The 27,745-nt window shown below is 38.3% G+C and overlaps 1 protein-coding gene across 2 annotated transcripts; it reads right to left on the bottom strand.

The window, feature by feature from the left end:
• Positions 1-259: 259 nt before the first annotated feature.
• acp1 (acid phosphatase 1) lies at positions 260-27,673 on the bottom strand. 2 transcript variants are annotated; one of them, XM_020516941.2, is made up of 6 exons: positions 27,540-27,673; positions 25,553-25,626; positions 18,264-18,377; positions 11,347-11,408; positions 1,247-1,352; positions 260-1,067 (listed from the first exon to the last, which is right to left on the bottom strand). In XM_020516941.2, exons 1-6 carry the CDS (start codon positions 27,577-27,579, stop codon positions 990-992), a joined length of 474 nt encoding a protein of 157 aa, XP_020372530.1. In that variant the 5' UTR covers positions 27,580-27,673; the 3' UTR covers positions 260-989. The 2 variants fall into 2 exon arrangements, with proteins under 2 accessions (XP_020372530.1, XP_020372529.1); XM_020516940.2 differs by lacking the exon at positions 18,264-18,377 and adding an exon at positions 18,089-18,202.
• Positions 27,674-27,745: the final 72 nt, after the last annotated feature.

The following is a 27,745-nucleotide window of genomic DNA, read 5'->3' as shown; positions in this document are numbered from 1 at the left end:
ACTGTCATATATGTTGGAGATTTTCTCAAAATCTTTGATGTCAGAATCTCTAAAATGGGAAGAACATGCAGCTAAGGGTGCAGGTCCCAGGATTGTTCAAATTAAGAATGAGAAACCACAAAGGAACTAAATGTGAGATCATTTTTATGTCTGTGCGCAGTGCCTTCTCCAGAGCAGGGTGCACTATTACAACATGGAATGGAAATAAGAAAAATGATTAAACATGAAATGCATAAAGTATCCACAAAAGGAACCATGGTGCGGCAAAACACTTTATTGTAGCTGGCCACAATCAAATCAAACATCTGCTACCATCGTGCATTCTCACTGCAGTTAAAGAACATTTCGGATCAATCAAGCAATCTGAATTTAACAAAAGATAATTAATGGAGAAATGGTTTCAGTTTTGGAACAACAGTTAACATTAATAAAATGTTTAATTATAAAGGACCATTCTTTACATATTTTGGGTTGCTGCAAAACTTCACATTAGTAAACATGGTTGCTATGTAACTATAACAAAAATTATAGTATACTTTAAAGTGAAGGAGTTATTCTAACTCTTAACTGTAACGCATAAAAAATCTTCACTGTGACTTAAGAATTTTGTCATGCACATTTATTCATTATTTCTGAAATACAAGTCAATTTTCGATAAGGAAAGCAAGTTGACAGCAATTCTTTTTAAAACAATGCAATGTTCTTCTGAAATTCTTCTCACTAGCAATTCCTGAAAACAAACCATAAGTTTGAACAAAATTTGCTTTAAATTCATGTGAACGAAATTCACACTCACGTGTCTTTAATGGAGGAAAACTACTGCCTCTCCAGAACAAAGTAAATAATGAAACATTCAAAATTAATATGAGTTTCTAAAATATTTAATTTCATTTTCAGAGATGAGTTTTGTAAGTTTGAAAGTAATATTGACAAGATTTTTACTTATTGAAGATTATTTTTCTAATATGTTAAAACAGCCCTCAGCACAGTTATGTGGTGGTCTCTAGGAATGCCGTGCAACATCTTAAACACTGCTGGTATACGTCTTCAAAATCTGCTTCAGTTCCCTGGAATAACAAAAGAAAGAAATTAAAAACACATCTCGACCACATAATCACTACTAAGCATCAAACATGGGAATCAAAAATAAAGCACAAATCCATCTGTTTTTTGGATTTTCCAAATTCTTCGGCAACTCTAAATTCTGAATGTACAAAAATAAATAAGAGAAATTTTCACTACTTACATAATAAGGATCTTGTATAATAAGATGATTCTGTGGGTCAAATGAGCCAAGCAGCTTTATTTCGGATTTGAGGTTCTTCACTTTATCAGCCATCCTTTTTAAATCTCTGAAAATTTATCAGATATAAACTAAGTTTTCTCTCCAGATTAACAATGAAACAGTTGATTAGTAAATTCAATATTAGGTTATTTCCCTTTATTCTTCAACATTGATGAACTAAAAATTAGCTATCATACAGAATGTGGCAAACACTATTTAAAGAAAAATATTTTTATAAAACTGTTAACTTTCAATCGTATCAAATTTTAAAAAATGAATCTACTGTATACAATTTGGCCAAGGAATGACAAATATATCAATTCAATATTAATTCAAAGATCAACCTTTTTGAATTTGTTTCATGGTTTAAATACGAGTTAATGAAAGTGTTAAAGTACAAAATGGCCACCCATGTAATAGACACTTCTGTGTAATCCTATTTTTAAGGCCTGTAGTCACATATATAGCTGAATAAAAATGTCACGATAAAAATGCCCCACCAATAAGTACATGATTCATAGTATATATTGGGTTTTCTAATTTATGTTACATATAAGATAATTGATGCCCAGCCCAACCTAGCATGTAAGAAGCAGGTGTGATGCTCAAATTAGGACTTATTGAAGAATATCATACAACCCTCAACATCATTAACAATCAAAGATGCACTTATACTGCACATTTGTTGTCAGTGCAAAATAGTTTTCAATTTGCACTGAGACTAAATGGATGGTGTAAATCCTGGATCTGCTTTTGATGTGACTAACTAACTAGATGTGTTTGAGGAAGTAACTGGCTAGATGAGGACAATGCTGTTCAAGTAGTGTACACGGACTTCCAGAAGACATCTGATACAGTGCCACACAACAAACATGAGAGAAACACAACAGGTCATACAATAAAGAGATGGCAGTGACGTGACAAAATATCACAAATTAATAGGAAACAGAGAATAATGATCAATGGATATTATTCGGGCTGGAGGAAGATTTGTAGTGAAGTTCTCCAGTGGTTGATATTGGGAACCTTGCTTTTCCTGATATATTGATGATCTAGATTCTGATGAATAGGGGAGAAAATTTCAAAGTTTGCAAATAGCACAAAACTTGAAAGAGTTGTAAACTCTGAGGAGGACAGTGCAGAACACAAAGGACAGAAGCAAATTCATGGAGTGACTGGAGAGGTTCAATGTAGAGACGTGTGAGGTGATGCATTTTGGTAGGAATAACACTGAAAGACAATACAAAATAGGGGGTGCATGTCTAAAGTGGATGCAGGAGCAGCGGGACCTTGGTGTACCCTGGCACATATCACTGAAGGTGGCAGGACAGTTGGAAAGCAGTTAATAAAGCACACAGTACCAGTAGGGGCATAAAGTACAAGAGCAAGGAGTTGATGCTGAGCTTGTATAAGACACTTGTTCGACCTCAGCTGGAGGATTGTGTACAGTTCTGAGTGCCATGTCATAGGTGCGCAAATATATTAGAGAGAGTGCAGGAGCAATTTACAAGAACAGTTTCAGGGATGAGGAACTTCTGACGTAAGGATAGACCGAAGAAGTTGGGATTATTCTTTTTGGAGAGAAGGCAGCCAAGAGGAGATCTGATAGAGGTTTTCACAATCATGGGCAAGTTCGCTAGAGCGCATCGAAGAAGTTATTCCCACCTTAAAAGAATCAAGAACAAGAGGACACAGATTTAAAGTGATTTGCAAAAGGAGCAAATGTGTTCTGAAAAAAATCTCTTTTAACACAGTGAGTAATTAAAAGATGGAATACTCTGCCTGGAAGTGAGGTGGAGAAAGGTTCAAATGAGACATTCAAGAGGATTATTTGGGGAGAAATAATGTGCAAAGATATGGGGAAAAAGCAGGAGATTGGCACTTGGTAATAACGCTCATTTGAAGAGTTGGTGCAGACAATAAGGGCTGAACGGCTCCTTCTGTGCTCTAACATTTTCGTGATTTAAAAAAATCTATCAATCTCACATTTAAAATTATTTATCAAGATAGCACCGACTCCTTTGTGAAAAGGTTCCATCCTTTTGCCACACTTTGCAGCAAGTGTGTTATAACTTCTCTCCTGAATGGCATGTCCCTGACTTTAAGATTATGTCCCTTTCTTCTCATCTAGTATAAAATGTTTCTCACCATCTACTCAACCATTTCCTTGCAAAGTGCTAATCAAATCATCCTATAATATCACATTATCACAGGGAATGCACTCCAAGCAATCTCTCCTCTTAATCTAGCCCTTAGAAGGCAAGTAGCATTTTGCTAAATTTGCTAAATTGCTGCATCCCTTCTTTAGGTTAATACATACTTTCTAAGAAGCAGTGTCAAATGTTGCAAGGTGTTGCAGGTATAATCTACAAGGGACTTGAATAGCTGTAGCAGAACTAATCCCCGTCCCTACATTTTATACTCTAGCTCTCTAGGAAGAAAAAAAAACTGATTGGCATTTGTATAGCACTTTTCATGACTACCTGTTTTCTCAAAATGCTTTACAGCACATTGAAGTACCTTTGAAATGTGGCAATTGTTTTTGTGATTCCAACTGAGGGACGTAATTTTGGCAATGACATGGAGTAACTCTCCTGCTCTTCTTCAAAATAGTGTTATAGGCTTTTTTTGCATTCACCTGAACATCAGACGGAGCCTCAATTTAACATCTCATCTATCAGATGGCTGCGCGTCGGCAAAACTAAAGAACTGATCATTGCCTTCAGAAAGAGAGGGGGAGAACATGCCCCCATCTACATGAACAGAACTGTGGTTGAGAGGGTGGAGACTGTCAAGTTCCTTGGAATGACGATAACCGATAACCTGTCTTGGACTTCCCACGGAGATGCGACGGTTAAGGAGGCACAACAATGTCTCTTCTTCCTCAGGCGGCTCAGGAAATTTGGCATGTCCGTAGGGACCCTCACCAACTTCTACAGACGCAGCACTGAAAGCATACTGTCTGGGTGCATAACAGTCTGGTATGACAACAGCTGTGCCCAGGCCCATAAGAAACTACAGAAGGTTGTGAGCACAGCCCAGACCATCACAGACGCCAACCTTCCGTCCATGGACTCCATTTACACAGCTTGTTCCCACGGAAAGCCTGCCAATATCATCAAAAACCTATCGCACCCCAGCAATGATCTCCTACAACCTTTTCCGTCAGACAGAAGATACAGAATCTTGAACTCAGGCACCAGCAGGTACAGGAACAGCTTCTGCCTGGCCGTTATTAGACCAATGAATGGACTCCCTAGCCTTAAATAATGCTGATCTTGCTAACATGGATCTCGCCGAGTGTACGCCCTGCGCAATGTAAACTGTATGCCTCTGTCTAAGTTTTTTACAACCTTTCATTTCTGCATCCTTGCTTACTATGATCTGCCTATACTGCTGGTTAACGAAGCTTTTCACTGTACTCCAGTACATGTGACAATAAAGCAATCAATCAATTTCAGCAGTGCAGCAGTGCCTGAGTACTGCATTGATTTTTGTGGTCAAGGCAATGAACCATAATCCTTGTGACTCAGGTGAGAGTGCAATCAATTGAGTAAGGCTTGACTCCGGTTATAAGAGGATAATATAATCAGTCTTTTTGATTTTATGTTTCTGATTACTATATTTTTCAAGGAGTTAGATATAGTTCCTAAGGCTAAAGGGATAAAAGAGTGTGGAGTGAAAGCAGGAACAGGGCACCAATTTCGATGAACAGCCATTATCGTACTGAATGGCAGGGAGGCTTGAAGGGCCAAAAGGTCTCCTATCTTCTATGTTTAAATTTTAATTATCAGTGTACATAGATCCCTAAACCCATGAACTTCCACCATTCCTAGATTTTAGCCAATTAAATACTGAAAGTCTTTCCTTTTTTGGTTCTAAACAGATGACCTGCCACTTACCCATTTTGAAATTCACTGCCACAGTTTTGCTCACTTTTTTAACCCAAAAATGCTCCTTTTTAGTTTTATGTTCACATCTACATTAAGTTATTAATCTTTGCGCCATCTGGAGACATACCCAAACTATTAATGCAGCAAATATTTGAGATCTAGTACAGATCATCGTAACTATGACAGACAAAATAGGAGAAGTAAGAAAAATAATCAATGATGCCTTCAACACCCTCTAAGGCAAAGAGATGCAGAGTTGCACAACTGCTCATCCCAGCTATCAATCTAGTAACCTTCTCTGAACTGCCCCCAATGCATTTTATATCCTTTCCACAAAATAGCACTATTGAAATGATACAGCACAGGAGGGGGCCTTTCAGCCCATCTTGTCCATGTGGCCCCAAAACACCCAAATGCCCTTTGTAATCCCACCTTCTTGCACATAGCCCAGCAGCTTACAGCTCTAAAGTTCATCTCCAGATATTTTTGAGAGTTTCAGGGTCTCTGCCTCCACCACCAACTCAGGCAGCAAATTCCAGACACTCACCACCCTCTGCATAAAGATTCCTCTAATCCTTCTGCCACTTAGTTTCAATCTATGACGCTTGGTTTTGAACTCTTTGCTAAAGGAAATAGGCACCTCCTGTCTACTTTATCTCTACTCCTCTCCTATCCATGTTAATATGTTACCAGTTCAGCACTTTTGTCCATTGTTGTAATGAGGTAAGAAGCTGAGTCATTCTGGTGGAAACTAAGCATCAGTAAGCAGGTTATTACTATTTAAGTGTTGTTTGATGACCCTTGAAGACACCTTCTATCACTTTACTGATGATGGAGGCGAGACCAATGAGGCGATAATTAGCCGGGTTGGATTTATCCTGCCTTTGTGGACAGGACACACCTGGGCTTTATTCCTTAGTATCAGGAAGATACGTGTTGTAGCTGTACTGTAGCAACTTGGGGCTATTTCCAAAGCACAGATCTACAGTACTGTTGCTGAAATATTCTCAGGTCCCACTGCCTTTGCAGAATCCCCTGCTTTAGCCATTTCTTGACATCACCTGGTGTGAATCAAGTTGGCTGAAGATTGGCATCTGTGACACAAGAGACCTCAGGAGGCTGAAATGGCACATCCACTCAACACTTCCAGCTAAAGATGGTTAATCTAGCATTTGGAGATAGTAGGAATTGCCGATGCTGGACAATCTGAGATAATAAGGTGTAGAGCTGGATGAACGCAGCAGGCCAAGCAGCATCAGAGGAGCAGGAAAGCTGACATTTCGGGTCTGGACCCTTCTTCAGAAAAAAAATCTAGCATTTACTGTTTTATTTACTGAATGATTGGCAGAAACTGCTTTTGTCTCAAGGCTATAAAACAAGTACCAGAGATTATAATGTTTTTTGATATCTGATCACTTTTCTGTTTAAATATTAAAGTGTGTTATGGTCAACATTTGTTATAGTAAATGCATATGGCAATTATTATCCCTCAATTTCTTCAGTTGTTCTCTGGTTCTTCTACCAAATCTGCAGTGGAACATCATTCTTATTTGCTGTACTGAAAATAGAAAAGACAACCTTGGACACAGGGTTTATACTGTAGTGTTAGCTTGCTCAGTGATGGCACTCTTGGCTGAATAAAAAGGCTGTAGTTTCAAATTTCCTCAGGTCTCCAGCATGTAATCTAGTACAGGAGAGTGTTGGGTATAACATTAAATCAAGGTACATATATAAGAGATCCTGCAGCACCTTTGCAAGTAGGAAACTTTTCCAAAATGCTGAACGACAGTGTACCCAATCATCAAATTAATTGAGAATTAAATTTATTTAACTCTGCTTGCGGGACCTTTCTTTGACAATCTTGTGTTATGCAGGTGCTTCATCATTAAAATTATTTTTGGGATTTGTGTTTAAGGAATTGTAAATGGTGGTTCATTTGAAAAGACTGGGGAGAAACTTGGACACTTTTTTTTAAAAAGGGCATACTGGAACTTTAACACTTTTGTTTGGACTTATCTACTGTAACTTACATACCTAGGTTTATAGTTTTCAGGAGTTAGTTTTATTTTGGAAATTATTTGGAGTTCATTTGCAGTCTAGACTCCTGAGAGAGAGAAACTACCAAGCTCATCCTCACATTTCCACAAAAACATCTGCGAGATCCAGAGTGTCAACTAAAACACCTTCCAACTATTTCCCTGAAAAGACTCAGAAGAGGGTTCTTCTCGACATTTTTTGAATGAACTGCATTGACAAAAGTCTCAGTGACAACTGCTTGTGTACTGTGACACCCATCTAAGTGAAACCACTGACTGAAAGCCACGTTGAACATTCATACCATATACTTTCTTTCCCTTTAAGAATGAACAATTATTAGTTAAAAATGTTCTTAATCACAAGTTAACCTCTGAAGAGAAAGTTCTTTAACTTTTTTTCTTTAATTGGGGTCTGCGTATGTATGCACGTGTGGCGTTATTTAGAAAGTAAGTTTTTATACTTCACACTGTGTATCAATCAGCATTACATCCTTGCTGAATAAGTCCCGTTTTCACAATAAATATGAAATGTTGTTGTTTATTTAAGAAACCTAGCTGATAGTTCCTTTAATTCTAAACCCAGTATGAAGCATATAAATAGCCATATTGGTAAATGGGCAAGGCATTTAATTTTATGCCATGACCAGTGCAGTGGTAGGACTGGACAGCAACAGTGCATTCTGCAAATGTCAGTCTTAACATATTTTATTGCCAGGAATACTAAAATTATACACATTTTTATTCTATAGTAGGACATGGGCATCCCTTTCGAATGGCACAAGGAATCTTAATTACTATCAAATTACCTCTGTTATTGAAAATTAACTGTTATGAGTATTCCTTCAAATATAATTGTGAGAGATTTACTTTTTTGACTCCCAATTCATCCAATCTTTCTTTCCCCCTCTACTGTGCTTTCTGTATCTAATTTGAGAATGCATTCACTATTCTTACATTTCCTGGTTTAGATCATATGCCGTTTATTTCACAAGAATTCAGTCTGATTTGGCTCATGAGTGCATTGCAGAGGGTGCCACATCCTTTCCATCTCCACATGCAGCAATTTCTACTGCAAAACGTCAGGAAAATTAAACAGCAAGTAGAAGTGAATACACTGCTAGCTAGAGCGAATTCTGGCCCATTCTTTTGAATAAAAACACAAGAAGAAATACACAATCACCAACCTAACTCCTATTTTACATGTCTTAAAAGTCTAAAATCTATAGTAATTTCTCATAATTGACTAATAAGCATACTGGTGAGGTTTGACAACAGCATATGCAAATTAGCCAATGTTTTTGGAACTACCAAAATTGAAAAAATTCTGTGAACTGGCAATAACTGTGGATTGTAATTTAGTCACGTGTAATTTGCGAGCTTATGCAAACTTCGGTATTAAGTGATATCTCAAAATAAACCAATTTTCTTGAAAGTTTTCTTGTCTTTAGCTTTTGCTGTATCTTGGTTTACCTACTGTTTTAAATGTTAAAATTAAAAATTGAAATACTTTTATACTTGCCCAGTGATAAAAATTGACTTCTTGGAGAAGAATGTACTTAACCTCTGTCGGCTAATTTTACAGTGGGGAGTAGGATTTCCTGAGAGGCCATAATAAAAGGTTAAAAATTGCTTATTCAATTGTTTGATAAATGTGCCAAATGAAGACTTTTTAAAAAAACCTTGAAGCTCCAGATGATGACTACAACTACTTCTTCCAGAAGTGTCACGTTCTTCCCAACGTGAAAGGTCAGGGGACTTACAACTAGATCCATGTTGTACAAAAACAGATGCTGGATCAGGAACCATCATTTTTTTTTTGTCAAATTAAATGAACTCAATGAGCTCTAATTATTTAAAAATAATAGAGGCCGAGGGAGAAAGCTGGTTCTAAATACTGACGCTGTTGAACAACAAAAATAGATGGAGTGGAATGCACAGCAACCCCAACAGGACAGATCAAATTAAGGATTTGCTTAGCCCCATGTAGATTTACCAGTGGAATCTTTCATCCACTTATGCATGCAATGGATAAGTTGGGAGCCTTGTACAGCAAACTTTGTTTTAACTGGCACCTTATGAACCGGTAGTCTCAAGAAGGGAAAAATTACTTAACTGAAAGACTGAAAGTTTACTGCATTATCACAATCTCTGCAATTAAAGTCAACTGAGGGTGCGAGTAAGAAGGCTCTCTGCTGGTAAGTTCTATTTAAGGCAAAGTTGCATTATTATTTAAGTGATTTATTTTGTACATATAGTATAACAAATATGTGTATACCCCCTGCATTATGTTTCTGTTACTTACTTTTTTAAAACACTAATTATGTGGACCTCTTGATCATCCAGAATATTTGATCAACCGGTATACTCCTAGTCCCACAGGTGCTGGTGAATAAACTTTGCTGTATATACTTTCTAGATTTGCAAAAATCTGACTCTTACTTGAAGTCAGATCACGATACTGGCCTCCAGCTTCCTGTATATATTACAAAATCTTACAAATGGAGGAGGATGACTTTGTGCATCTGCCATTGCTTTGATGTACAGCAAGTGCTGGAAGACTTGGGCAGTTTTCAACACCCAGCTGATTTCTACAATTGGCAAGGCCATTCACTCTGCTTCATTACCAACCAAGCCAAGATGAAAATCTATTCCAGCTATTTTTCTGACATTTCAGGGAAAGCAAACTTAAAACACATTCAGAAGTTCTTGCTCAAAATTGATGTGCACGTGTTTCCAGCCAGTGAAAAATGATAAATGAAAATTGTTTTGGTCAATTTCAGTCTTTTTGTGGTGGATGGAACATGGCAGTATGAAAAAGACTTGATTTGTCAATTATATAATGGGTGTCTCTCGTGGAGACGAAGGATCAGATTCACACTGGTGCAGTAAGGAATGCTTCTTCAGTTATAGCACATTGCTGGCGTGGTGTAAGGCATGTTGCTCTTCAGCTTCAGTACTTTACGGATATACAGAGATTGTATCCAAGTCCCAAAATGCAAAGAGCAGATTTAAAGTCTCAATTTTCATAATAAAATTAAATACATAATTTTGTGGTTTAAAAAAAGGAGCGCACACACACACACGCTTCTACTATGTACCAATTTGCTCTTTAAAGACAAACAATATATGTTCATCAGTAAAGCTTCAACAATCAGTAGTCAGGATAATTTTTATCAGTTTAAAATATTCATGGGAGAAAGGTGGGGAACATAAATATCTTTAAATTCCAAGTTAATATAAACTCCACTTAAAGCTTAGGTTAAATGGAAGGTAAGTTATAGGGCAATGTTCTCTTTACATCACTCTAGCAATCTATACCTGCAACAGCATTCTTTGCTGCACCAGTGTGATTCTGATCCTTTGTCTCCATGAGAGCGATCTATAATATACTTGGCATATCATAAGTGTCGTCCATACTGCCATCTTCCATCCACCCAACAAGACTGAAACAGACCAAAATAATTTTCATTTTTTATTGCATTTCCCTGGCTGTAAAAACTTGCCAAAGCTAAATTTGAGCAAAACCTTGTGAATATATTTTGTAAGCCCAAAAAAATCCAATCACATTTAAACACACAATGCATTATGGTTTCTGAGGAGTGATGGAAAGACTATAATTCAGTTGTAATTTCTGCAGACTCAAAAACTCCAAATAGCTTTCATTCCTGACACAACATTCCCACTATGTATAATGTTTTTAAATGGAGGTAATATACAAGGGGAAAAAGCCAGAAAATGCCAGAGATGTGTCGATGCTAGTAATGTGCATCTTAACATAAGACTTGGAGCATCTGCAATGCTTAGCTTTTGTGTTAGAAGTGAGGAACTTATAGTTACAATTATTAAACTTTTACTGGCAATGGTCATCATTGCAACTTTGCCACTATTGAGGCACAGAATTGCAAGGAAGCTTTTACCATAACTGGACATTGTGTATAGAGTCTGATTAAAAAATGATATATAATGGAGGTAAACTCAAAGCCTAAACCACTTAATATCAAGAAACAAAAAAAGGTCAAATGAAAAACTGGAAAGGCATTTTAAAATGCAATTCAATTATACATTATTAAACGTTCATCAAACTAGGACCATTGCTGAAAACAAGGACAATAGTTGTTAATGATCTACTCACCTCAAATTGTTTTCATCCATGCATAGCATGTAATCAAATGTTAAGAAATCATTCTTGGTTACCTAGGAGTTTAAAAAAATACTTAATGTTTGATTCTTTGATAACAACTGTATGCTATAATGGAATAAGTGAATTTGAAATTATCTACAAACTTTTTTGTTTGATGACTAGACCAGAGAAAAGCCTCTGATAACAGTATTTCAACTTGTAAACTAATTATGGTCAACTGACATTGCTAAGCTAACATTAATTTCAAATTATTTTGCACATATCTAACAGCACATGCCAGGCAGATGTTTATGTATGAATGCTTTGCTGTCAGCTTTGGCTCACTTTCAACTTGTGGCAGAAGTTATAGATGTAAGTTGCACTCAGGATAGATCATCATAAATTAGGCTGATACTCCAGTGAAGCACCGACAGAATGGAATTTTGCCTGCTGTTACATCTGGACACCAGAGACTCTAGGGCACTATTCAAGAGCAAGGAAATTCTGCTTGTGTCATGATAAACACTTAGCTCTCAATCAATACCACTGAAGCATTTTAACGAGTCAATTATTTTATTGTTGTGGCCAAATGAACTGCCATCCTTCCTTATATTATAATGACAACACTTCAAATGTAATTAATTGGGTCTGAAGCACATTAGGACTCTTTGAGGTCATGGAAAATGCTTTAAGTGAAATTTATTTCTTCCTTCTTTTAATATATGCTCTCTTAAAAAACAAACATTAAATAAATACTGATCAGTCTACAGTCTACTAAAAGAGGATTGATGGCAGTAGCCTGGGAATATAATTCTAAATCCTACAGACAAAGTACTTTTTAAAAAATCCAACATAATAAGTTGTGTTACAAGGGGTTACCGAGTTCAACAGTATTTTAAAGTTGCTATATTGCACTTTTTTTTTTTTTAAGTGTACACCATACAATGCCTTACAGCCTTCACAGGTCAAGTACATAAACAGACACTGTGGCAAGATTATGCAGTCTCTTCCTGTGCAGCATTCTGCCAAGGAAATCAGCCCATCTGCCACTGAAATAATCATTCTTGCTTTTTGTCACCTTGATGCTCAACTATTTCAATGTTCTCATGAGTAGCCTCCTTTTTTAAAAAAAAGATTTCAAAATACAAGATCAAAGGCAGGAACTATGAAACGAGTAAAGATACAAAAGTTGTCTCTTGGGTGAAAACAGCAGGTCTGAATAGTTGCTGACTGAAATTATAGGAAATAAAGAGAAATGAAACAAAATCTAAGCTAACCAAAACAAAAACAAAACATGGATAGCAGTTACTTTCTAAAATTTCTGAACCCAATGTTGAGAACAGGCTATAAGGTAGTCAGCCAACAGTTGAGGTGCTCATTGAATTTGTGTTGACCTTCAATTTGCATTAAGATGCTAGCATTACTATCTATCCCAAGTCAAGAAATGCAAGACTACATCTTTCTTAAAATATTGTTTAGTATTTACTTGTCCCAGACGAACTCAGAAGACGGCTTTTCTGCTAATGGTGGGAATAAATGCAAGCTATAACTAAGTGTTGGTTGCCAATAACCACTGTATAGGAACAGGACCCAGTCAATAATGCAGGTAGTGTGTTTCCACACTTACCATCAGCTCATGGAGGGAGGTGGTCTTGGTACCAATTTTAAACATCACCCAAGTAAGCTTGTAATGCCAACAAGACACCATTTTTAGTTCTGCAGAGGCACATGGAAATCTAACTCCTGAACAGATCTCTAAACTCAACTTCCTTCTCTTCCATCTAACACCAAGTTCATCGCCAAGACCTTCAGGCTAAATCTCGTTTGTCCTGATTTGTGATCAGCATCAACAAGGGAGCATCCAACTTTCACAATGATCAGACATTGTCTCCACTTTACAATGATGCCTACATGCGGGTTACTGCACTGATATAACAATAATGCAATTGTTAAGCAACCAACGTAATTTCTTATCAATTAATCTATGAGAGCCCAGACATGATACAAATAAAACCCCAGCAGTGAAACACTTCGGAAACCCCAATCACCCTTACCTTCCAGGCATGCTATATTTAACACATATCATGTTTGTATTACAATTACTAGATATAAGAGGTTCAGCATTAGGTTTACACAATTCCTAGAGCATAAATACTCAGTAGATAAATTGGAGATACTAGTGCTGCTGTCCTTGAAGAAGTTGAGGTTGACAAGAGATTTGATGGAGGACATCAAAATCTTGAGGGATCTGGACAAAGCAGATGTGAAAATACTGCTCCTGTTGGCTGAAAGGTAAAGAATCAGAGGGTACTAATTATGTCTTCGCCACTTAACGGTCTCAAGTGTGGTGAGGGCAGACAGGAGGCCTAAAGCATCACAATCCCCACCCCTGTTAAAATTTAGAAAAGGTTGCAGCAGATGGGAAGGTGGAGAGTGGGTCACATAGGTAATTTTACAGGCACCTCAATAGCAGAGGGACTGTAAAATTCTTCCATGATTCCTTGAGACAAGATGCAAGATTAATTGAGAGTGATTTGGGACAGAGGGGAGAGATTTTTACTTTTACGCGGAGGGCAGTGAAGCTGTGGAATGCACTTCCAAATTTAATGATCAAAGCAGAAACAACATCTATATTAAATAAGAGAGAAAAGAAAAATGGACATAGATCAGGACATGGGATCATGACTTCTGTTTTTGTGTAAACAAACACCAACATGGACCGATTAAGCTGAAAAGCATTGTTTTCATGGTGCAATGTAAACAAGATTGCTAGACTGCATTCTTAAAGAATTTTCTGAAGTCTTTCAAACTAGCTAAAATTGTTTCAGTTAGAAGAGTTACTTTCAGATGCAGTTACCGTTATCTTGAGAAAGCCATGATAAAAAATTTAAAATGCACAGGCCCATTAAATGTCTCAAAAAGTGAAGACACTGATTAATTATCAAAAAGTTTGTAAAGACAAGAATTTGGAATATACAATGAAAAATTGCTTCTCCATGTATGATAATGAAATGAATAAACATTTATGTAACAAAAGAAAAACTTGCATTTATACAGTGACATTTTACAACCACTGGACACCTCAATGCATTTTACAGTCAAATAAGTACTTCTGACGTGAAGTCATTGCGCTCCAAGAATGGCAACTGCCAAAGTAGTACACAGTAAACTTCCACAAATAGACCCACAAACGTGATCATGACCAGATAATCTCCTTTTGTGAAATTGATTGAGGGATAAATATTGGTCATAACACTGGTCATATCATGCCAAGCAATTAAGTAATGAAAACAAATTCGGACTTGTTGAGAGAGTGGCATAGTAATAATATCGCTAGACTAGTAACCCAGAGATACAGATTAATGAAAACCTCACCACAGCAGCTGATGGAATTTTAATTCAAATAACAAAGCTGTAAATATAAAGCTAATTTCAGTAATGGTGACCATGACAACCATAACTGATTGTTAAAGAAACACATCTGGTTCATCAATATCCTTTGGAAAAGGAAATCCTGACTTGGTATGGCAATGTGGATTTTTTCCGGTCCTTCGAAATTCTCACATATCCAGGAATTTAAAGCAAAAACATTTTTTCATTTAATTAAAACAGTAGTGATTAATTTTTAAACAGCATATGTACACATATCTCTTAACAGACGAGTGCAGTCCAATCATAAATGAATCAGGAACCAACCTTGAAAGGTATTCTCAAAAACCTCTGCTTACAGAGATTTAATTAGATGCATCAGTGTTGTTTACTATTCATTCACTGGATGTGGGTGTTACTGGCTAGGCCAGCATTTACTGTTCATTCCCAATTACCCAGAGTTAATAGTCATACACACTGCTGTGGACTGCAGTCACATGTAGGCAAAACCAGGTAAGAACAGCAGTTTTCTTTCCTAAAGGCCATTAGTGATCCAGATGTGTTTCAAATGTAACTGCGGTTTGAACCCCAGAATTAAAAACAGTATAAAAATCAGGAAACAGCATGCACATCTGTCCATTTGATACTCTAAATCTTACAATTCCTAATGCAACTTTTCTGTGACAATTTCAGTAAAAGTGCAGAGAATGTAACTTGTGAAGTGCACGGAGACTTCCCAGCAGCAGAAAATCCCAAAGTTACATGACATACACTCTTAATAAATTGTCCATCAATAATCCATAGTGACCGATTTATTAAATTTCAAAGTCTTAAATGGATGTGGAGCATTTCTGCATTTTAAAAACAATATATTTTGTGTCACATACAATGGGCAATGTTTCCATTTCTTAAATCAGCATAATTTGAGCAGAATCAGATCAAAAGATAACAGAATTTATACTTCAAGCAAGTTATGCCCGAAGACACTTACAATTATATTATCATACTTCTTTCAGCGCTGCTAGGTTTTTTTGATGCATGAAACAGCACCGACATGGATCAATATCTGAGTCCAGGCTGGCTGATTCTGTCACTATGGTCTCCTTTTCCTACCCACGGAAATGACCTTCCTCTCCACCACACCATCCACCAGCACATCTAAGTCCCTTTTGCTGAAAGGGGGTGACAGTGTCCCATTTTGGGATATGCCTTGCCTTGAAATGGCACAGCAGCACAGTATGAGGGTCAGGTTCTGGCTTGCAATGTTTGACGTGAAATGAAGCTAGTGTTTAAATATGGTGCCAGCTGCATGATTGGTGCATGGTCCAGGTAGCAGAAAGCATGTCTATCTGTGGTGCCATATGATTGTAGGAAAAGTGAACTTTACAGGCTGAATGCAAAATTAATGAGGTGTTCAGTGGAAGATTGCGCGAGAAAAGTCATTGCAAGCCAGGCTACAGAAATACCCCAAGAGACTCCTTGAAAATAACAGCCAACGAAAAGGGAAAATTGAGCTGAGTATCTCAAAATATTTCAATCTTATGAACTTCATTCATAATTGGAACACAATGCTGTTGATGCCAGGAATGCAGAAATAAGATTTTTAAGGAAGTGCTATCACTATCTTCAGCCTCACTGTGAAATAAATCATCCTTAAGTAGTTTTTATAGGACCCTCCTCCCCAATATTGATACCTGATTGGCATCATTCCCATTCAACAACTGATTTTGATCCTGTCCATGACTCACTTCATTGCTTCACAGTAAATTTTAAATTTTGGATTATGAAAATTCAATCAGGTGGAATCTTAAATCAAATTCTTGATTGTGCCCAAAACTTAAATAGCATCTGCATACTGTTCTCCTTTTAAAACAGTGTATATTTTGACTTAGTTTGAGTAGTGCTGCAAAATATTTGCATGAGAAGATATGTCAGTTAGATTTCAGGTATTAGAGATGAGAGTCTCTGTGTCACTCAAACAAACAAAGAAACTTGGCAACAGCCTTTAAGGAATCAGGATTTGCCTGTCTTTTAGTCCAGAATAGACCTGAGGTTGTATTCATTAGCAGCCATTAGACTTTGAGACTAAAAGAAAACACCGGTGTACAGTTTTACTTTTTGAGGATAATGCAGCGCATCATGCAGCATGTTTCTGTGCTTACAAAACAGCATATCCTATAGTTTACTGCCAGTAATGATAAAAATGTTGTTACTATTATATAATATATTCAAAACATTTGAGGAAGTACATAATCATCTTAGAATAAAATTGAAGCGATTCATAACTTACTAAATTAAATTTATAAAATCAAATTAAAAGATAACGCATAGCATTTAATACGCTGAAAAAAAGGTTAAAAGACTTTGAATATCATGTAGCATTTGTTACAGGAAGAGAAATCAGGTAGGGAATTTTTTTCAATGTAAACACAACATATGAAGCAAGAAAATGTAATTTGTCCTTGTACACTAATTTCTCCAAAATACCAAGTTTCCCTATTACGAAAATGCTGGAAGTATATTACAGTTTTCAATATTACCAGAAAAATAAAACTTTGATAAAGAAGGAGTGTTACAAAACATTAAGCAGCAATTTTCTTCCATATGCAAACTGCCTCTGCTGTGTACTTACAGCATTTTAAAATTTTTCATTCAGGATATCATTTTCGAAATCAGTGCTTCTTTTATCTCCACAGTTTTCCTCCCTTATGAACTCAGTTCACTTAATTTCCTGAGAAATGGGAGTGGATAAATAACTGTAAAGTTTGTTTAAGAGTTAAAAGAATGAACAAACTTGCATTTCTTTGGCATTTTTCACATCATTAGGGTGTCTCAAAGTACTTTACATCTGATCAAGTATTTGTGAAGTGGAGTTATTGTTCCAATATAGAAAGTATGGCCGCTATAAATTTGCATTCAGCAAGCCCTCCAAAATTTTAATGACCAGAATTCTGTTTCAGCAGTATTGGTTGAGGTAGTCAAAAATGGTGAAGCTGCCATGGATAACTCGCTATTATGTTTTGACATAGAGCCCCAGGATCTTGTGCATCTTCTTGAGATGGGGCCTCAGTTTAAAGTTTTTTTTGAAATACACCTTTAACATTTCAGTTCTCATTCAGTACTGCACCCTGAGAAGGTAGCCCATATTTTTGCATTTTTGTCTTCGAACCTTCTGAATCAAAGGCTAGAGTGCCATCTCTTAAGTCATGCTGAAACCACAATCCAAATGAACTAGCTTTGGACGATCCTGCTTTTTGAGGACATTTAATGATTCGGCACTAGAAATGGTGCGAATTATCCAATGTTATTATTGAAATTAAATATACACAGAGCAATTGTTTTGAAAACAGTTAATAAGTTTAAAAAAAAAGGCTGGTTGGTCTACCTGTCTTGCCTTATGTGCAGTCTCAGTGTCATGCTGTCTTAAACAGCTTAGAGCCCTTGAGTCTGGGGAGTTCCCAACATTGAAGTCAATTACACCAGCACTGTCTATCATCCACTGTAATAAGAAAGAAAATTGATAGCCCACAATAAAATAAATAAGAACTGGGATACAGTACCTGCCTGGCAATATGATTCGTGGTAATGCCATGTTTCATCAGACACTTCTGGCCCCGATGGTCAGCAGGATTCCCTATTTCATACGTTGATGTTGCTGCACTGTCTATTTTCCACTGGAAGAAATACAAGTGCCACTCTGTTTGTTTCCCCATGCAGTCAAGTAATGATTATGTTACCAGTTAGATGAATGCCACAGTTAGGACTTTAAAGTGGTGTTAATTTGCAACTTCACTAGAATCAAACTTTAATGATATAACAATTACATTGACTTCTATTGATTTTCATTCAATAGCATGAATGTTTGACCCGCACTTAAGATAATTTCAAATACAGGTTGCAAACTTTGCTCAGCCAAGCTTGTGACCAGAACTCCTCCCTTCAAAAAACAAATGCTGATTGGATGCTGTTGTCCCACCATTACTAGAATACATATTTATATCAATGTGCCAAAGCATGTTTTTAAGCAACACAAAAGAAAATCAAAGGTGTGGTAACTCTTACAAGGGAAAATGCATTAGACAACTTTCTGCAAATATATGTGAGGCAAAACAAAGGAACATATTGTGGTGTTCAATCAATATGAACTACCATCAAAAAATTAACTAAGGAGCAAAATGCAATATGAAGTAGTTAATTGGCAAATGAGGAAAGGAAAGAAAGAGCTTTGCAAGACCTTGAATTGCTTTTCAACAGAAACAGCAAAGATAGACAACTGCAATGAAGTGTATGTGATTACATGTAATTTGTTTTATTTGTTCTTGGGATGCTAATTTGGCATTTTTGCTGATTATACTTGCTCTTGATTAGGTGAAGACAGAAAGGTACTTAGGAAACAGTAGGACCCTTTAGGGACTAAGGGGCAACCTGTGCATGAAGCCGGAGAACATTGGTCGGGTGTTAACTTGTGCTGAGCTTCTCTGGAGCACTGCAGCAAGCTTGAGACAGAGATGATGGCCAGGGAACATGGTGCTATGTTGAAGTGGCAGGCATTTAGAGGCTCAAGATCATTTTGCAGACAGAATGTAGCTGTTCTACAAAGCGGTCATCCAGTCTGCGTTTAGTCTCCCCAGCATAGACCTGAACACATTGTGAGTAGCAAATAGAACAGACGACATCGAATGAAATGTCAGTAAATTACTGCTTCGAACAGATGGTGGGTCTAGGGCCTTGGAAAGTGAAGAGGGTGGAAGGAATGCGTAGGTGTTACACCTTCTGCGGCTGTAAGGAAAGTGCTGTGGGGCATGTAGAGGCGATGGGTGTGGAAAAGTAGTGGACCAGTATGTGCCAGAGGGAACAGTCCTTGCAGAAGGCTGGCCAAGGCAGGGGAACGGAATGCGTGTCTGGTAGTGGCATCCCACTGGAGGTGATGGAAATGGCAGCCAATGACCCTTTGGATGGAAATGCTGGTGGTGTGGTACCTGTGGACTGGGAGACCCTGCTATTGCTGTGGGAAGAAAGAGAAGGTGTAACTGCTGAAGTGTGGGAGATGTGTCAGACATGGCTGAAGGCCCTGTCAACCATGGTACTGAGGAATCCTCGGTAAAGGAAGAAAGTGGACATTTTGGAGGCATTCTTGTAGAAGCTGGCATCATTGGAACAGATGCGCCAGAATTGCAGAAACTGGGAGAATGGAACACAATCTTGACAGAAAGCAGGGTGTGAAGATGTATAGTCAAGGTAATTGTGGGAATCCACCCTCACCCTGTCTTCAGCATATATACCGATCTTTTCCTAGTTACAGCCAGTTCTGAAGAAGGGTCACTGGACTGAAACATTAACTCTGCTTTCTTTCCACAGATACTGATGTACCTGCTGAGTGTTTTTTTGCAAGTTCTGTTTTTGTTTCCAAATTTTTAAATTGTATCTAGCCACAGGGGAGGTGTAAAATACTGTAGGACAGCTAATGTGATTCCACTTTACAAGAACAGTGGTAGACAGAGGCAAGGGAATTATAGACCAGTGAGTCTAACATCAGTGGTGTAGAAGCTATTGGAGGAAATAGTGAAGAAGATAACTAATCTTCCTTTAGACAGCCAAGACTTGATTTGGGATTGCCAGCATAGCTTTGTCAGAGGGAGATCATGCTGAATAAATCTAGTTGAAGATTTTGAGGATATGACCAAGTCATTGGATAAAGATGTGGCAATTAAAGAGTAGAACCAAAAACGTAGCTCAGATTACTACCTGAGCTACGAGCCAACTGGCACAAAGTCAACAAGGTTAAACAGTGGGAGAAACGGGCTCAAATTAATGAGATATTAGCACCAGTACTAAAGGAGGGAGTGGTTTTGATGCTATGGCCTCCATCTAATTCAGACTGTACCTTACATGAATTTCAACAAGACCTTTGACAAGGACCCACGTGAGAAACTGACAAAGACGACAGAAGCTCAAGGGATGCAGGATAACATGGCAATACTGATTAAAAACTGGTTCAGTGATGAAAGACAGAGGGTGGTATAGAAGGCTGTTCATGTGACTGGAGCCTGGTATGCAGTGGCATACGACAGGGATCAGTGCTTGGTCTCTTATTGTTTGTGATATTCATAAATGATGTAGATGAGAATGTGGGAAGGATGATAAGCATGTTTGTGGATGACAAAGATTGGCTGGGTTGTTGACAGTGGAGGAAGATATTAGGTTACAGAAGGATATAAATGGATTGGTTAGATGGCAGATCAATGGCAGATGCAATTTACCCCTGATAAATGTGAGGTGATGCACTTCGGAAGAAAGAACATTAGGGAGTACTCAATGAATGACAAGACACTATGAAGCTAACAGGAGCAGAGGGATCTTAAGGTTGCTTGTTGACAGGTCACTGAAGGTGGCAAGACAGAGAATTAAGGTAGTTCAGAAGGCATATGGGATGTTGCCTTTATCAGTCATGGCACAAGTTATAAGAGCAGGGAGGTTATGCTGAGCTGTACAGAACTTTTATTAGGTTGTAGCTGCAGTACTATGTGCAGTTATGGCCACCTCACTATAGGAAGGATGTGATTACACTATATGGGGTGCAAAAGGAATTCACCAGGATGTTGCTTGCGATGGAGCATTCCAGCTATAGTAAGAGGCTGGATAAGCTACAGTTGTTTTCTTTGGAGTAAAAATGGTTGAGGGAGGACCTGAAAGAAGTGTATAAGATTTTGCGTGTCATGGGCAGGGTGAAAACAAAGCAGCTGTTTCCCTTGGCTGAAGGGTCAATAATTTTAAAGTGCAAGTAATGAGATTAGAAGGCATGTGACCAAAATGTGGTGGGTGATGGTGGCTGTGGTGGTGTGTGTGTTTGTGTGTGCGTATTTCTTTTGGCGGGGAGGGTATCTGGATTTATTGCCTGGGAGGGGTGTTGAGGCAGGAAACCTCAAACTTTTAGAAGTTTCCATGAGCAGATGAAGTGTCATAACATTCAAGGTTGTGGGCCTAGTGTGGGAAAGTGGGACTAGTGTAGGTCGTAGTATATTTTTGTTGATACAGATTTAATGAGTCAAAAGGCCTGTTCTGTACTGTATGATCTTATGAGAGTTTTGTTTAAAGAACTGCAATCCAGGTGGCTCAGGTACGTGCACAGTACTGTTAGGGAGGGAGTTTCAGGGGTTAGATCCAGCCGTTGCGAAACAATGACAATATAGCAGTGAGGATTGTATGTGGTTTTGAAGGGAATTTGCAATTAGTGGTGGTGTTATTTGTTTATTGTCCTGTTCCTGTAGTTATAAAGGTCATAGATTTGGAAGGTATTTATGAAGGAGCCTTGGTAAGTTATTGCAGTCCATCTTGCAGATCGTATACATTACTGCTACTGTGTACCAGTAGTTGAGCGAATGCACATTTGACGTGGTGAATGGGGTGCTGATTCAGGGAACTGCTTTATCCTGGATAACAGTGCACTTCAAGTGTTGTTGGTGCTGCACATAGCAAGCCATGACACTCCTAACATGGCCTTACAAATGGCAGACAGGCTTTGCGGAGGCAGGAGCTGAGTTATTCATCACAGAAGTGCCCCTTTCAAACTGGATGCAAAACTAGATCACAATGTGATCACTGATACCTAACAGTATCTTAACTCTGAAAACATTAATTAATCCTGTCACATTACACGATACCAAGTCTAATATAACCTGATAATGAGCTGCATTAAGAAACTCTGTAGAAAGTACTCTTAATTCCTCATACAGGCCACTCCTGCCATTTTACTTTTCCAGTTTAACATGAGTTAAGATCACCAATGACTATTGCTATAAAGAGATAACAAGGTGTAGAGCTGGATGAACACAGCAGGCCAAGCAGCATCAGAGGAGCAGGAAAGCTGATGTTTTGGGTCTAGACCCTTCGTCAGAAATTGGCCTGCTGTGTTCATCCAGCTCTACACCTTGTTATCTCAGATTCTCCAGCATCAGCAGTTCCTACTATCTCTGTAACAATGACTACTGCTGTTCTTTTATCACAAGAAACCAATATTTCTTTTTGCATATTTTGTCCAACATCATGTTTGTTATTATGGGGCCGGCAGACCACTCCTACCAGTGACATCCTTCTCCTACTATTGTTCATCCTCACTCACTCAAACCGATGCTACATTCTGATCTGCAAAAGCCCAAATGCCATTCTTGAATAACAGTACTACCACTCTGCCTTTACCTAGTTTCCTGTTCTTTCTCAAATGACATATATCCCTTCATATTCAGGACCTAATTCTTGTCATCCTGAAGTCATGCTGTTTCCGATAACATGATGTGGTTCGTAGGAGAATTCAGCAATGGTAATGCTGTTAAACATCAAGGGAAGATTGTTAAATTTTATCTTGTTGGAGACAACCATTGTTTGGTGCCTGTATGACATCAATGTTACTTGTCATTGAGAAGTCCAAATTTGAATATTACCCAGGTCTTGCTGAACATTGGCGCAGACTGGTTCAGAGTCTGAGTTACAAATGATACTGAACATCATGCAGCCATCAGTTAGCATCTCCACTTCTGACCATATGTTGGAGGAAAGGTCATTGCAGAAGCAACTGTAAATGGCTGTGCCTAGGACAGTACTCTGAGAAACTCCTGCAGCAATGTCTGGCGGCTGAAATAATAGGTGCCAAATAACTACAAGCATCTTCCTTTGTGCTAAGCATGATACCAACCATTGAACAGTTCTCCTGATTCCAATTGACTTCACCTTACCAGGGATTCTTAAATACCAAACTTAGTCAAATACTGCCTTGATGTCAAAGGCAGTCACACTCAACTCACCTATGGAATTTAACTGTTTTGTACATGTTCGGACATAGGCTGTAAAGAGGGCAGGAGTTGAATGGCTACAGTTGGATTCAAGGTAAAGATGAGCACAAAATGGGAGGTACCAGAACGGATTGGAGAATGGTTATGAAACAGAAAAGAGACAGTCGATGTTAAGTCAGGTTTCCTGGACAAGTGGAAATTAGAAGTAGTGTGATGCAGGAATATGAGCTCTGATTACATGTAGGTAAATGATATGGTCTCAGGAATTGAAGGGTGTGTGTCAAAATGTACCAACGATACCAAATTTTAGCATGAGTGGGTGAAGGAGGTGACTAACGATCTACCAAATTAAAGTCAATATCGTGAACAATATCTTGGTGGCTCACTTATTCCTTGGAAATTATAGTTATGATCCATCTTTAGTGCAATGAAACACCCCAAGGTACATTACAGGAGCACTATAATACAAATAATAAGTGATCCATATAAGGAGACATTAAATGAGGGTTTCAGCAGCAAATCAGTTCAGAAAGGAGCGAATGCAGTCAATATATGGAGACATAAGCAGGTAGTCTTAGTGATTATGTAAATAAGGCTGTAAGTTCATTTCAGGGTCAAATATGATCCAAGGGAGTCTCTGACCTCTCAGACAGACAATGAGAGATAGAGTCAGTAGCTAAGCAATAAAGTTTGCAGCAGAGCACCGAAAACGATCGCTTCAATCTTGCCAACATTTAGTCGGAGGAAATGTCTATTTGTCCAGTAGGTTGTCATCTAACCAATCTGACAATTTTGCGACAGCAGAGGACTCAAGAGGTGGTGGTGAAACAGAGTGAGTGTCATCAGTCTAAATGTCAAACCCAACACTGTGCTTTTGGAGGATTCACAGTAAGGCACCAAGGAGATGAGAAATAAGAGGTGACCAAGGACAGATCCTTGGGGAGCAACAGAAGAATAGGATGGAAACAGGAAGAGAAGACATTGCTGGTGCTTCTCCGGCTATAGAAGAAGTAAAGCAAAGGATATTAAAATATCTTACATAAACTGTTAAAAGCAGCAACAGGTTTGACATGCTCATAAGGGGTGCAATGTTCCATCATTTCTAGAGGTACGGAAAACAAATCTGAGAGGTAACGCAAAGTTCTGATCTATATAATAAAAAAAACAGAGTAATTGCAGAAAATACTTACAAGGATATCACCAGCACTAGAAGTTACAAATTGGATTGAAAGGTTAGGTCTCTTTTTGCTGGGACAAAGACTAAGAGACGCATGAAAAGACTTCATACTCATTAAAGTTTTCAATGGAGTAGATGTGAAGAATCTCTTTCAAAATGTAATTAGTCCAGAAAAAGTGTTTGTATTAATATTTAGTGACCATTTATTAAGTGAAGAATTTCTTTCCATAGAGAATGGTGAGGACGTGGAACTCTGTGCCACACGGGATGGTTGATACCATTGACACATTTAAGAGAATGGTCAATGTGGACATGAGAAAAAAATCAAATTGATGGACAGTGGGAAGGGTAGGAATAAAGAATGAGAGCAATTTTGTGTACATTAAAAAGTGACATTTACCATTTGAACTAAATTGCTGGTATGTGCTATAGATTCAAAGTAAGAAAGTCCTCTTGGAAAACAATCAGAAAAATAAACCTTTGACATTATTCCCAAGTACATAATGAGCCAGAAGGACTGGGTAAGTCCCATCTGCACCACAGGTGTGACATAACACTTCTGCTTAAAAATATAACATGTAAAGCATATAATTGTTGCATTTAGGTTAAATTTTCACTGTATTGTGACCAGTAATAGTATAAACAATTAAGTGCAAACTTGAAATCTTACACAATTTTTCGGTACAGAATCAAATCAGAAATCCTGAGTGTGTCCATTGCTAATAAATACACTAGTGCAGATTCAGCACAAGGACACCACCAGGAAATTGATATCAAGCATATTCAAAACATAGCTGGTTTATGCTTTTGATTTATCCACTTATTATGGATTATTTATTTAGAACTTTAATAACTAAGATTTTTTGAAAAAGTGAGTAGGGCTTACTTTGTTTGTAATGCCTCGATCTGTTACCAGTTTCCTGAAGATAGCTTCAGCAATTGGAGATCGGCAAATGTTGCCTTAAAAAAATTCAAAAACATGATTGCATGAGTTTTCTCTAAAGTTTTATAGCAGGTGTATCATAGTTGAAGTATATAAAATTCCTGTACTTGATAGAAGCTAAACAGAAGTATGATTTATATGCAAATTTGATTTCCATATACCTCCAGTTTGTATACACAATTAAGATATTTACAGAAAAAGTTTCTCAACAGAAGTGAACTTAGGAAGCATTAGTTCTTGCAGACAAAATTATTTAATCAGCCATATAATTTCAATCACACCAAAATCTACTATTTAAGAGCCAATATCATCTGGTTTTTTTGAACAAGTCTACCTCAGATAATACCAATAATGGTTTACACTTCAATCTATATTACTGACTCGACATATGTCTAGGGACCTTATGCTATATATACATCATTAAGTGACAGGTCATAAGAATGGCATGCAACTGGTTCCACAGACCTGCTCCTGACAGTCTATCAGACCACTGTTGATCGTATCTTTGATTTCTCTCCTTTGATAGCCTTATCTAATATTCTGATTAGCCTTCTCTGGATCTAAAGGGTTCCTCAATTAAGTCATCTTATGGGGACATGAAAAATGAATGCACTATTTAACATAAATTGATTCATCACTGGTCTATAATGCAGGAGGAATGACGACCAGAGAAAACAAAGACAATGTGAAGAGATTCTTTTTAACATAGTAAGAGAAGATATGGAATAGACTGCCCCAAAAGGTTGTGTTATTCAAAAGTGAATAACAAGTTTAAATAAAATGAAATAAATATGTTCTTAAAAATAAATTTGCAGGGTCCAGGACAATACATTGTATTTATATATCACCTTTGACATAATAAACCATCTGGGGCAATTTACAAGTGTGTCATCAAATAAAGCCTTATGCAGCTTGGGGTCAAACCTTATCACGAGCAACTGACTAAAAATTCGGTCAAAGTAGTAGATTTTTAGAAGCAATTTACATGGAGAAATCAGAGGCAGTATAGGGAGGGAATGCCAGGGCATTGGACCTTAACAGTGGAAGGTGAATCAATGAGGGAGCAAAAACAACCAGGCATATTCAGGCTTCTAGAATTGGAAAGTACAACTACCTTAAAGGATTGAGATGCTGGAGGTTACAGGTATAAGGAGTGACCCATGAATTTAAAAACAAGATGAATTTGAAAACCGACATGTTGCTAAACCAGGAGCCAACAACTGGTAGCCAAGCTCAGGGGGCCAACTGGATTACTGTGCATCAGGACACACAGCTGAACTTTGGAGGATCTCAGTTTAGATTGGGTAGATTGTGGGAGACCAGCCAGAAGTGTACTGGAATAATCATGTCTAGAAATGACCAATAGTATGGATGAGAGTTTCAGCAGCACAGTCAAGGTCAAAACTCTGCAACTTTATGACAATGGGGCAGGTTGTACATACAGAAGAACTGGAGAGTTGGCCTAATTGGATAGCTGTACGGCAGAGGCACGGTGGCGTCCTTTGAACGACTAACCCAGCACCCCAGGCAAATGGTCCGTGGAGGGGAGAATTTAAATTCCACCAGATGGAATTAAGAGCTAGTTTAACGGTGACCGTTGTTGGTTGGCCCTCTGGTTTAAGCAATAACCTTCAGGGAAAGAAATCTGCCACCAGCACCTGCTCTGGCCTAGCCGTGTGACTCCAGACCTGCAGCACTGTGAATGACTCTTAAATGGTCCCTGGCCTAGCCGGGGACGCCCACATCCCATGAAGAAACGGACCGAATGGTTACCCTCGCACACGGCCCCTCCAACAATCCTCCGCTGCTGGGTGGGGGCTGGAGCTGAGAGACGTTTAGGTGCGCGCGCGGGCCGGGCAGCCGTTACTCCCCACAAGGCCACCCTCGTTTGTTTGTTCGTTCATTCATTCATTCATTCTCACTCACTCACCCAAACAGACAAACAGAACCGACTTCTGCCCGCCCGCCATCTTCACCGGGTCCTACCAGGAGGCCGCGTCACTCGCCTCCGTCTACCCTTCTGCCTGCTCCGCGCAGTCTCCTAGGACCCGCTCGCTGGAAATCAACGCGGCCAGCGGCTAGCCCCGATTCCTCCGTCCCGTCATTTTTCTAAAAAAAAATGTACTAGCATCAGCC

This window comes from Rhincodon typus, chromosome 5 (assembly GCF_021869965.1).
Source record: "Rhincodon typus isolate 14 chromosome 5, sRhiTyp1.1, whole genome shotgun sequence".
NCBI classification, from domain to species: Eukaryota; Metazoa; Chordata; class Chondrichthyes; order Orectolobiformes; family Rhincodontidae; genus Rhincodon; species Rhincodon typus.
This window is presented reverse-complemented; position numbering and strand designations above follow the sequence as displayed.

Excerpts from the sequence above, each read along its gene's own strand:
- acp1 (XM_020516941.2), bottom strand. The coding sequence starts at position 27,579 with ATGGCGGGCGGGCAGAAGTCGGTTCTGTTTGTCTGTTTGG. Across the intron at positions 25,627-27,539 it reads GGTTCTGTTTGTCTGTTTGG|GCAACATTTGCCGATCTCCA; the intron begins GTGAGTGAGTGA and ends AATTTTTTTAAG. Across the intron at positions 1,353-11,346 it reads ATGGATGAAAACAATTTGAG|AGATTTAAAAAGGATGGCTG; the intron begins GTGAGTAGATCA and ends ATAAATTTTCAG.